This window comes from Nipponia nippon, unplaced genomic scaffold (genome assembly GCF_047370975.1).
Source record: "Nipponia nippon isolate SJK-2023a ecotype South Korea unplaced genomic scaffold, ASM4737097v1 scaffold_16, whole genome shotgun sequence".
Taxonomy (NCBI): domain Eukaryota; kingdom Metazoa; phylum Chordata; class Aves; order Pelecaniformes; family Threskiornithidae; genus Nipponia; species Nipponia nippon.
The window spans coordinates 6,174,968-6,186,607 of NW_028262332.1; the positions used below are offsets into that span (position 1 = coordinate 6,174,968).

The following is an 11,640-nucleotide window of genomic DNA, read 5'->3' on the forward strand; positions in this document are numbered from 1 at the left end:
CTGGATAGCTAATGCTGTGCTGGGGGCTAACCAGCCTGCTCTGCCTCTCTCTAAAGCCCGAGTCCTTAATGGCAGCTTAAGGAGTTAGGCAGCTTCCAATTATAACAGTCAAAAACATCACCCTGGTAGCTTGTCTTGGAAGGGGACAGAAGAGTCCAGTGATCTGGGACCCTCTGCCAGCATTCCTCCCATCACAGTTAATGTGAATAACGGGGAAGCTGTAGTTTCAAGGCAGGAGCTGGCCTAGGGCCCCCCCTCAAAGTCTGTCACCGGAGTTACACTTCGGGGCGAGCCTGGACTCGGGACAGCCCCTGCCTACTGTGCTTTTTGAGGGAAGAGCCGGAGCTGTAACACTCCTTGCTTGGATTTAACAGTGCAAAAGAGCAGAGATCATCTTTCCTCTTTGAGAATAGGGCCTGCTTGCAAACGACCTGCATGGCATCAGGTTTCCTACAACCAGCTTTAACCAAGTGTCAGTGCCAGGCTCGTGTTGGGGAGCCAAAAGAACCAACTCTCCTACATCCCCCTGTGTGCTTCTGCACCTACCACACAGCTAAAGAAAAACAGAACATGGAGGCGAACGGCAGGACACAACCACAGGAAGGAACAAGTAGCAGGCACAAGGTACCCCTTCTATTCAAGTTTTACGTTAAATTGGTGACCAGTAAATGTCCCCTTAGCAATACCAACGGAGAGTTTGTGGCCAGCACGCTAGACGGGAGGCTGTGATCCCTGCGCATCAGCTTCCATGTTCTGCTGCTCACTCTGCTGCTGGAACTCCAGGCGGGTCTGGCGGTTGGACTCCAGCAGTTCTTTCAAGCAGGCGTGTAGATAATCATTCTTCTCCTCCAGGTGATCCAAGCAGGAGTTGATCTGGTCCAGCATGGAGTTTATTGCTGCGTATTCTAAAAGGAAGGGAAAGGAGAGACTGAACAATGTAAGTATATTGTCACTGCAGTCAGTGCAGGCAGCGAGAGCTGCTGCAAAACACGCCCACAGCATTTTGGCTGTGCCTTATCTGCTGCTGGGTGCGTGAAGTAAAATGCAACTGAATCCTGCATGTGTTGTGTTCACCGATCAAACGAGACCAACGGGAAGCTGGAGGACTGGTAACAAGCTCTAAGGCGAGTTCCCTGGGCAGTCCAAACCCGTTCCGCGCCTCTCTGACAGCCTCTGATCTCACACATCAATAGCTGACCACAGGCTGAGCGCTAGTGCGCAGCGATCCGCGTCGCAACAGCGCCAAACAAACCCCAAGGACAGGTTAGCCTTTTTAGCTGCCTTGGGGATCATCTTTCCTGATGAGGGCGCAGGCATCCTGGCAGCGTGCCGAAGTGTTTGCTACGTTCTCCGAGTTATTTGTGCAAGGCTCCCAGGCTGGGATGTCCTTCACGAGGGCCCGGCTGGAGTCAGACTTCCAAAACATTGCCGTGGCAGGAGCAGGGACGAGCCCAAAGGTGCTGGTAGTGGCACTGTTATTTCCAAAGCGAGGTAAGTGTGGGGCACCGAGGTCAACCGGAGGATTTTCATGCACCGTTAAGGCTTGGGGCACTTCAGATTAAAACCAAACTCGTTGGGGATGATCCTGAAAGTTGGTTCCCTAGGTACAATTTCTTATTCACAGCATTTGTTTCAAGTGCAGAAGCGTTGGCCTCGGTACAACGGCATTTCACAGTGATGCGTCTTAGCACTGTTAAGCAGATGAAGATAGCTGTGCTAGCGTGATGAAACACTTGCTTTTGGATTGCTCCGAGCAATATTCACGCAATCCTAAAGAATTAACAAAAAAACAACCCTGAAAAACCAGACAAGAGAAACCTCTGCTGACAAGTTACTCAGGAACTGGAAGCCTGGCAGCTGAAACCCCGGGGGTTACAGGAGGCCCCAGGCGGAGCCAGTCCCGCATTCCTTTCTGAAGCTGCATGGGCTGAGCGAGCGCAGGGAGGCAGGCATCGAGCTGCGACCCGCGGGCTGACGTTTTTTTGAGGATCGTGGGCTGCAGGACCGGGAAGGATGCCTGCGTGGGTGGGACAAGCCCACACCTCGCCGGCTGCGGCTGGCTCCTCTCCACCCGGCTCCTCTGAGCAGCTGGCGGAGCGTCGGAGCCAAGCGTGACACACGCAGCGCCTGGCTGGAACGCCGCTCTGAGCTAACGGAGAATAGAGAGAAAGCGAGGAGGATGAGGATGTGCTCTGGGCACCGGTGTCCTAGGGATGAGGGTCGAGCCGTGCCGAAATCCCCCAGCCTCACAAGCCCAGCTTTGCCCCTCTCGGCTGCTCCCTTGGCACTTTTGTGGGCAGGGTGCTCAGAGCCCCCAGCACACCAGGCCCAGGCAGCTTTAAAAGAACTGTGAATATTTAAATATTGCAGTCATTTGCATTCTTAATCGCTAAGGAGAAGCTTCATTACAAAAAAAATAGTCGTCTTATACTGCTTTGAAGCCATTCACAGCAGCGTTGCAGCCTTTAATTCTTTGGAGAATTGCATATGTTGCATTTAAGGTTCTTTATAAAAGTTTGGCCTCGCGGGTATATGCAGGGGTGGCATTATGAGCAAGAGCATTGCTTGATTTAAAAATCAGTCCCACAGACATTCTTTCCAAAAAGGCGGCAGTTACCAGTATTTTGCAAACCCTGTTTCAAGGTTAGGTGATACCCGAGTGTCCATGGGTTCGAGCTCTTTACTTCAACCTAGTATTTGGTGCATCCCATTCCAATTAAACGGTGAGCAGATCCCAAGCAGATACAGTAACTACTTCTGACAAGTAACGTTATTCATCAGCTTGGCAAGAAGTCTGTAATCACAGCAGGGGCCTAATTGTTCTCGGTGCCTAGAGCTCAAGGGAAGGCTATATAAGTTGTGCAGCTTTGGGAAGTGAAAAAAAAAATTAACAATTTTAAACTAATCTGTAAAAGCATTTTATTTGATTGTCTTTTGTTAGTTGCAAGCTTGGTGTATTTTTGTGGAATCGAACCACATCCCCTAATGAAAATGTTGACCAGGAGTACGGCAATCGCGTTGTTTACTGCTCTGCATTCTTACGAGAACAGTTGCCAAAAAGAAGGTTTCCTATTTGAGATGAAGGAAGCGATCCCCAGCTTCAGCTCCCCGAGACCAGGGAATGGCTACAGGCCTTTGTGACCAGCTACTGCACGCAAAGCCCCAGCTAATCACAGGCGGAACAACTTAACGCAGAGGCTGGCTGTAGGTCAGAGGTGGTGACTTTCTCCGTCACATCCAGTGTGTCTCTTAGCTCTTCAAAAAGTTTGAAACACAAATCGCTGGGACGATGCAAAGCAGCGAGCACTCTTGGGGTGTTTCGGGGTGGAAATGATCCTCCTGTCACTGCAGGTGGGTCACAGCCACAGCTACGAGATTCACCTGCGCGGGTCGCATCCGGAAACTGAGCGGTGTTTTGGGAAACAGCGTAACCCAACTCCTCACCGTTTTCAAGAGAAAAGTAGCAAAGTGCTTACTCCTTGAAAGGTTTCTAATTTTAAGAACGACCCGTACGTACACAACAGCTCTGCCGTTGTCTCATTTACTCCATCGGCTTTTTCTAACCGGCTCGGACAGTATCAGAAATTTCACACCTAGGCACTGTAAAAATGCCCAGAAGTGGAATATGCCAGGCTGATTGTCCTAAATTCACTTTTTCCACCCACAGCTACTTCTCCCAGATCTGCCCGCGTGATCTGTCCTAAGGTTTCGAAACCTGAACGTCCTCTTTCTCCTTGGTCATCCGCGCCCCGTACACCAGCAAATGCACAGAAAAATCTTTTCACAAAGAAGAAGAAAGACATAAATAAAAACGCCCCCACGGCAGCAGGCAGGGGCTCAGTGCCCCACCGCAGGGCGGGAACCCTCCCAGCCCCGCTTGGTTTCAAGACCCTCCGGCCCCGCAGCCCCTCACCTCCCGCGTCGGGCACCGCTCCCGGCGGAAGCAGGGAAACACCTGGGAACACCCGGGCCTCGCCACCCGCGCCGGCCGACACGGGGCCCGCGGGGCCAGGCCAGGCCGCCCCGCCGGGGCCGCCGGCTCGGGGGTGGCAGGCGGCTCTGCCCCGGGCCGCCCCCACGCACCTTCCTCCCCGAAGCTGTCCCCGTCGTCGTTGTCGTCGTCGTCGTCGTTGCCGCCGGCGCCGCCCACCGGCACGTGCGGCTCCCCGTTCGGTCCCGACATCCCGCCGCCCTGGGCGACGCCGCGGCCGCGCGTCAGAACCGCCCCGGACGGTGCGTCAGTGCGACCGCAGGGCCGCTAGCCAATGGGAAAGCTCGGCGCCTCGCGCGTCACGCAAAGGCGGCCGGTCGGCGCTGGGGTAAAGCTTGTGGTTAGCGCGCAGGACGCGGGGCGGGCGGGAGCGGTGAGGCGGCCCTGAGGACAGCGCGACGGGGCGGGCAGCTCCGCGCCCCCTGGGTCTTTTACCCAAGCACGTTCCCAAAGGGAAGCTGTCCTCAGCCCCCCCAGGCTCCCTGTGCCCTGGGCTGTCCCGGCCACAGCAGACCCCGGCGCAAGCGAGGGCCTTCGGGCACGAAGTGAAGTCGTCCTCAGGGGCCGCCATCGGCACCCAGCGCTTCTTTCCCCAGGCAGCTTATGACCTGTATGACTAGCCCTGCACCTCCGCCCGCGGGGAGCCCCCCGGGGCCGCTGGGGCCGCAGCAGCGAGGGGCTTTGCCGCTGAACCCCGAAACGCAGCCGCGCCACCGGCCACGCTTCGCCCCCCGGGCGGCCTGAACCACCCTTGGGTCACCTTCAAACCTCCGCTTCCCTGAAGGAACGAGCGCGATTCGCTTTGCCCTTCCTTGCCCTTGGCCCGGTGTCGGCCGTACCTCGCGCGTCCCGGGGAGATCTAATTGCTGCGTGGTTTTTTCACCCCCGGGAGAGATGTCACTGGGATGAAAATAACTTGCAATTAGAGCATTAATTCAAGCCGTGCTCCTGAGATACACCCGTTTTGAGAACTCTGTTATTAAGTGGGTATTTGGGGCACAGAAGAAAGGTTATGTCCTCATTTAACATCGCGGCCACCTCTTCTCCTTTCTGTGGGGTAACCCCCCTGCGCACCGCTGCGCTGGGCCCCGCGTTGTGCTCAAAGAAGGGGAATTGAACGTTAGCGTAATTAATGGACGTAACCACGCTTTAATGAAAAAGACGACGACTTTGAGTGCGAAGGTTCGCGCCTGCACTGTGGGTACGGGCCGGCCACAAGCAGCAGCCCCGGCCGGGCAGGACGCGCTCTCAAAGAACAGATTATTTTATTTCCACTTCGGCGTCTTCTTAGGGAACCCGGATTTTATAATTGCTGCGAGGGAGCGGCGCCGCGCTCGCCGTGCCCGCCTCGCGTGGCGTTTAACACCGCTGAGGGCTCTTTACCTCAGCGAGGAAGGGGTGCCGCCATTTCGGGGGCGGGGAGGCGCGGAGGGGCGGGGCGGCCCCTTTAAGCCCCCCCCAGGCGCCCGCCCGCCCGCCCGCCCGCCCGCGCCGCGCCGGGAAGATGGCCGCCGCCGGCAGGGCCTGGCGGGCCGCCGCGCTGCTGCCGCCCTGGCGGCTGCGGGCCCCGCTGCGGGCCCCGCGCCGCGCCTACGGCCCCGCGGCAGGAGGGGGCGGCGGCGGAGGGGGCCGCCTGCTGCTGGGCGCTGCCTTCGCCCTGGGCGGCGGCGCCGGCCTCTACCTGGCGGCGCGGCACCGCCTGCGGGAGCACTCGGCCGCTGAGGTAACGCCCCGCTCGCCGCCTGAGGCGGCCCCCCCCCGCCCGCGGGCTGCGCTCTCCTCCCCTCCCGGCCGCCCCCCGCGGCTCCTGCCGCCTCCATCCCCGGGCGCCTGCCCTTCCCGAGCCCCCGAGCCCTGGCATGGCCGCGGTGGCGAGGCCCTGGAGACAAGGGCTTCAGGGAGAGCGCGGTTTCTTCCCGCTTTGCGGACCAAGCGGCTGCTTTTGCTCTGGTTTCGGTGAGGAAACCGCTTAGAATTGTGTAAAGGAGGCCCCGGCCGCATTCTCCTTGAGGAGCTGCAAGGAATGCCTGTCAGAAAGCGAGAGCTGGCTGGGGGTACGAAGCAGCATTGTCTGCTAGAGTTGTTGCTTTGTCCCAGCGCCCACGGAGGGTTGTGTAACCCGATAAATTGCAAACGAGAAGCAAAGTGAGATGACTGTATTTGGTTTATAATATATAACTAATGATTGGTGTGGCCTGTCAGATCGCTGAAGTATAGCAGTGTTGGGAAACATCCCTCACTTGGTGCCTCGCTGTTTGTGCTACCCCACGTTCTCCGTGTCTTGTCTCAGTTGTGCACAGGTTGGTTAGTCCCAAGAATCTGAATTCGGGCAGACATGTGCCTAAAATCAACAGCAAACTCTCTGCTCTCCCCACTCTGTGGCCTCAATAGGGGTTATTGGGGGGAAAAATTGGATTGAAAAGGCTATTTTGGTTTTGATTTAAAGATAGTTAAAATATGGTTGTGTTTTTATTTGGAATTGTGTGTAGAGGGCTAAGCTGTCTGGATTTAACTTCTTTTTTCTGGCTGTGAGTAGGAGTTTCCAGCAGATTAAATAGATGTTTAGAAAGACAGGTATTTGGTCCCAATGGAAGGTGAATATTTGTGATGCCAATTGAAGAAGGCATCTCTTAGCCAAGATATTTTGATGATCAGATGTTGAAACTGAATGTCAATGACTATGACTTTATGACAAAAATAAGGGTGGAAGGAAGGTAATATTTCCATTTTGAGTAGAAAATGGAAGCTTCTGGTCTCTTCCTTCCCCAGCTGCCTGCAGGGAGCCTGCAGCTCACTCTCTACCAGTACAAAACGTGTCCTTTCTGCAGCAAAGTCCGAGCTTTTCTTGATTATCATGGACTGCCCTATGAAATTGTGGAAGTGAACCCGATAATGAGGAAAGAGATCAAATTCTCTTCCTACAGAAAGGTGCCTATCCTGCTAGCCAATGCTGGAAGCACTCTGGTAAGTCTTACTGTGTTGAAAGCTTGATTTCCCCAAAAGCAGTGGTTTGGAGGCTTGTCTCTGTCGTTTATCACATGCAGTGTAATCTTTAAATCATCTTTTATTATCTCAAAAGCCTAAATTTGTTTCTTGCTTCATGGTCTCCTATGCCTTGGCCTTATTAGAGCTTTTTGTTGGTCTTTCTTACAAGGCATGTTGTTTGTGTAGTGACTCTGTAATCCAGTCATTATCTGGCTTCTGTCAGCCCTTACGCAGGACATATCACTTGTACCAGCAGTAACAGGAACTGCTTGTATCTTGTGGGAAAAAATGAGATCTCAAGAATACTGAAGATTCAACTTGCCCTTTTTTTTTTTTTTTTTTAATGTTAGGGTTGCTTTCCTCCTTCCCTGCCAAGAGCCTAAATCTAAAACCCACTGGTATTGCATGTGTACCTGGCCCTCTGGTCCTCTGTTGTCAGAATTAAAGACCAATTTGAAGTGATACTTTGAAACGATCACAGAAGAGATCTGCATGTAGGGCTGAGATGGGCAGGGACTCCTGTAGAAATGCATGGGAGGAAAAGGGACTGCAGTTCTAACTTGGAGCCTCAGCATGGAGGGGGAAAGGTTTTGAAGAACTTCCTTTTCAATTTCACCAACTTCTTTTGAAAGTTTGTTTTAATTCTGTTTTTCAGCAATTGAATGACTCTTCAGTGATCATCAGTGCGATAAAGACCTATCTCATTTCCAAGTAAGAAAACAGGATGATGGGGAAAGAGTTGAATGTGAATTGCCCTAGTGAACTAGAGATTGAGATGGCGCTCTCTGCGTCGGTCATAAGTACCTTGCTGAGCTTGGTCTCTGAAGCGCTGGGTGTTTGGCTGACCTGAGCCTGGCTCTGATAACATGGATGTTACCTGTATATGTTGTGATGCGTATGCAGTGGAGCAAAGCTTTTACCTTTCAGAACTACTCCTCTTTACCTGTGAGATTCTCTTTGCACAAAACCTACTTAAACATGGATTAGTGTTAGTCCTGGAACTAAGCTTACATTTAGCCAGTTAGAACATCTAGAATGAAATGAAATTGCTGCGCCTGTGGCCTGTCCTTTAGGTCTGTGCTATGAAGCACTTGAGAATGGTAGGTAGTTTTATGCCTGCAAAAATTTCTGTTCTGACACAGAGAAAGGTATGTACACTAATAATAGTTACTTGGAAGTAGCTGTTCCAGTCTCTTTTCAAAATTAATTTCAAATAGAATTTGGAACATTGTGCACTTATTTTTCGAATAATATATTTTAAAGTGTGTTTATTTCAATCTGTCCTTTGCTCTTGCTCATTTTTGTAGCAGCCAGATCAGGTGCTAACCGTGTTTCTGTCCGCAGGAGGAATAGCTTAGAAGAGATTGTGTCCTTTTATCCTCCTATGAAAACTGTAACTGAGCAAGGCAAGGAGGTATTTGAGTATGGGAATAAATACTGGCTCATGCTGGATGAGAAGGAGACAAAGCAAGTCTATCCTGTCAAAGAAGTGAGAGTGTAAGTGCTCTTAAGTTTCTGGGCTTCCCAAGTGGGGTCACAGCCAGATGTACACGGGGATGGTGTAGATATAAAATCCTGCTGGTGCTGACAAATCCTGTCACACCCCCCTTAGTGTTTAAAACCTCAGCAGTTGGAGTGGTTTTCTGTGTTTCTTATGTAATTTGAAACAAGGCTGTTAGGTGGCCTAGTTACCACCATCATGGTCACGCTAGCCTTCAGTTGCCTCCAGTTTCCTCCTTGGCCTTTCCTTTCTGTCGCAGGGGAGTGCTATGGAATGCTGGTTTCCCTTTCTGCTTTAGTTCTCATATGGGGAGGAGAAGCTAGTGCTCTATCTTAGTCTTAATTTTAGTTTGAGATTGGAGGAGCCTTGCCAAAGATAATGATCCTGAGTGCATTTTGGAAAGGTCACCAGAGCACACGGCTGGGCAGGAGTTCTTGACACATTTGTCCTTGGCAGAACCTCTGGCTAATGCCGCTGTGATTCTGCCTGCCTCCTGTAGCCCTGCAATCTGTACCTCATTCACTGAAAAGTTTCTTTCTTTTGAATGCTTGCAGGGAAGAAATGAAGTGGAGAAAATGGGCAGACGATTGGCTTGTTCACCTCATCTCCCCCAATGTTTACCGTACCCCCAGAGAAGCCTTGGCATCTTTTGATTACATTGTCCGTGAGGGGAAGTTTGGCACCGTGGAAGGTTTCTTTGCCAAGTACCTGGGGGCTGTCGCCATGTTCTTCATTAGCAAGAGGCTGAAGAAAAGGTTGGTACCACTGAGCACCAAGTACACAAGAGGGGGATGGCTCCTTAACCTCCTTAGCTGTGAACCCCAGATCCTCAGGGTTTTAAACCAAACGGTTTAATCCAATGTGAGTAACAGCTGTACTACTTTAAGTGGAGGTACTGCACCCCTCTACTCCTCTACTATTTGATCACTAACTGCCCCCTTCACTCTCAAATACCTTCCTAATTCCCAGGCAAAGACCAGCCTGTAAGATGAGAAATGATAAAAGGTTAAAGGAACAAACCAGTGTCTTCAAACTGGTTCTTTTCTTTATCTAGACATCACCTTCAAGATAATGTCCGAGAAGACTTGTATGAAGCAGTTAATGAGTGGGTAAAAGCTGTTGGCAAACATCGACTGTTCATGGGTGGAAACCAGCCGAACCTTGCTGACTTGGTAAGGGGTTAATTCCTGTATCTGTTATTAGGTGTGTTACAAATCATCCGGTTGCTCATCTGTGTGAAATGGTTCACACAAATACAGGCAGAGATGATGAGTTACGTGAGATACATTGCCGATGTCCTTTGTGCAATAATACAATTCCCACATGAAGGGGACAAGATGGAACCCGCAGGTGGATGTTGCTGATCATGTGGAAGCATGATAAAAGCAGGTTACAAGGCAGGACCCTGCTCTGGCCCATGAGTAAAGCCTCACGCCTGCACAGGCTTTATGGCATTCAGTGCTGCTGGGGTTTCCTTGCAGGCAGCAGTGCAGAACAGAGCAGGATTCACCCCCTGCACCAGCAGTTCTCCTTGGAATGCAAGTGAAGTATTTCACACCAGGGCTTGATGCAGAGATGGGATTAACTTTTGCCCCATAACTGCACGTAGATCCTGATCTGTTCTTACAGTTTTCTCATGGAAAAACATGCGTATTCTTAACGGCCTTCCTGCCATTCAGTCTTCCTTGCTGATCAGAGTGGTGGAGTAGACAGGGAAAGAGCCTTACTGGCTAGGCTGTTGAGGCACTTATTGGTACCCTAAGCCGTTCTGCACTGCTGACTCTTTCACTGCTGTTCTAATCTTTATCCTCTGGCACAGGCGGTGTACGGGGTCCTCCGAGTCATGGAAGGGCTGGAAGCCTTTGACGACATGATGGTTCACACTAAGATTCAGCCTTGGTACCAGCGCATGGAAGAAGTCATTCAAAGAGCTGAAGCTGCAGTCTGATGCCAGTCGCAGCTGCCTTCCTGAAGTACTTGCATGATAAAAAAAAAAAACCCAAACTTCAGAAGGAACGGCATTTATTTTTTAAGAGTTGAACGGACTGGTCACACCTGACGTGCAGGCACAGAGACTGTCCCGTGGAGAATGTCAAGTGTCAGTGAGCAGAAGGGATCCGGCTGTGTGTATCTTTGAACACGATATTTGGAAGGACAGGAGGGGATCTTGGACGCTGCTGGAAAGGAGAAGCTCTGAAGTGAAGAATGCAGTAAATAAATAGGCTTCTTCTAGGCGAGAGCCATTCTCGGAGCAGGTTACTGTAAAAGCAAGCCGCTCTTGGCTAGTAAGTGTTACAGCCATATCCGATATGGTAGGTCTGAGCAGCTGTTGCTTCAGGCTGTCTTCTGCTACTCATCCATGTCATCTGAAGTGTTTTCCTGACTGAGACACTGGATACTAGTTTTTAAATGACAATTTTTCCAGCAATAGAATCCTGTGAGCCCAGTGCTGAGGGAACTGGAGGAATCCATGGTACTGGGAAAGGCATCCTTCCTATGACAGAAGCGATGCTGCACTCGGCAGATTGTATGCTTTCTCTTCCATGTAAACGGTTCTTTCGGTACTTGATTCTGTACGGTCTGCAGGGATAAAGGCTTGCTTCTTCCTGTGCTCTTTGCGCGATCTGTGAGTTCTTGCCTTACCCGTTACGCCTGGAACGCACACCCTACACAGAAATCACTAATGCAGAGCAGTTATTTGGAAGTTATCTTGCATGAAATCTCTCTGGAATACCCCTGAAAATCAGGTGTGTGGGTTTTGGGGTGTTTTTGTTTTTGTTTTTTCCCGAAAAAGAAGGATTAAGAGCAATCCACACACTCGGCCGATCTCTAGATGTTTCTGCCGTGCAAGAGTAACAAAGGATTTGCCGTTGTAGCGATGGGATTAGGAGCCATCGCTGCAGGTAACGCTGTGCAATGCCAAGTCTGCTGAGCCCCGCCAGGTAGAAATACCTGATGTTTGTCTCACTGAGAGACGCCGCCGGTTGGAACGGGAGCGATCCTCTGCGCAGCGCGAGGCTTGCGGTTCCTTAATTGTCAACTTGAAACGAGTTCTGTTGCCCCAGAGGAGGGGGCAGGTTTGAGGGGAGCTGGGCTGTGGGGATAGGGCCGGTGGGGCTGCGGGCAGTCTGTGACACGGCCGCTTGGGCGGCGGGGGCACCTT

The 11,640-nt window shown here is 51.7% G+C and overlaps 2 protein-coding genes across 2 annotated transcripts; one reads left to right on the forward strand and one right to left on the reverse strand.

Moving 5' to 3' along the window:
- Positions 1-611: 611 nt before the first annotated feature.
- BBLN (bublin coiled coil protein) lies at positions 612-4,243 on the reverse strand. Its single transcript, XM_087753214.1, has 2 exons — positions 4,084-4,243; positions 612-905 (listed from the first exon to the last, which is right to left on the reverse strand). Exons 1-2 carry the CDS (start codon positions 4,181-4,183, stop codon positions 712-714), a joined length of 294 nt encoding a protein of 97 aa, XP_087609340.1. The 5' UTR covers positions 4,184-4,243; the 3' UTR covers positions 612-711.
- A 1,232-nt stretch (positions 4,244-5,475) lies between these two features.
- Positions 5,476-11,089, forward strand: PTGES2 (prostaglandin E synthase 2). Its single transcript, XM_087753326.1, has 7 exons — positions 5,476-5,714; positions 6,761-6,955; positions 7,632-7,687; positions 8,321-8,473; positions 9,032-9,232; positions 9,532-9,649; positions 10,297-11,089. The coding sequence occupies exons 1-7, from the start codon at positions 5,496-5,498 to the stop codon at positions 10,423-10,425; spliced, it is 1,071 nt and encodes a 356-aa protein (XP_087609452.1). The 5' UTR covers positions 5,476-5,495; the 3' UTR covers positions 10,426-11,089.
- Positions 11,090-11,640: the final 551 nt, after the last annotated feature.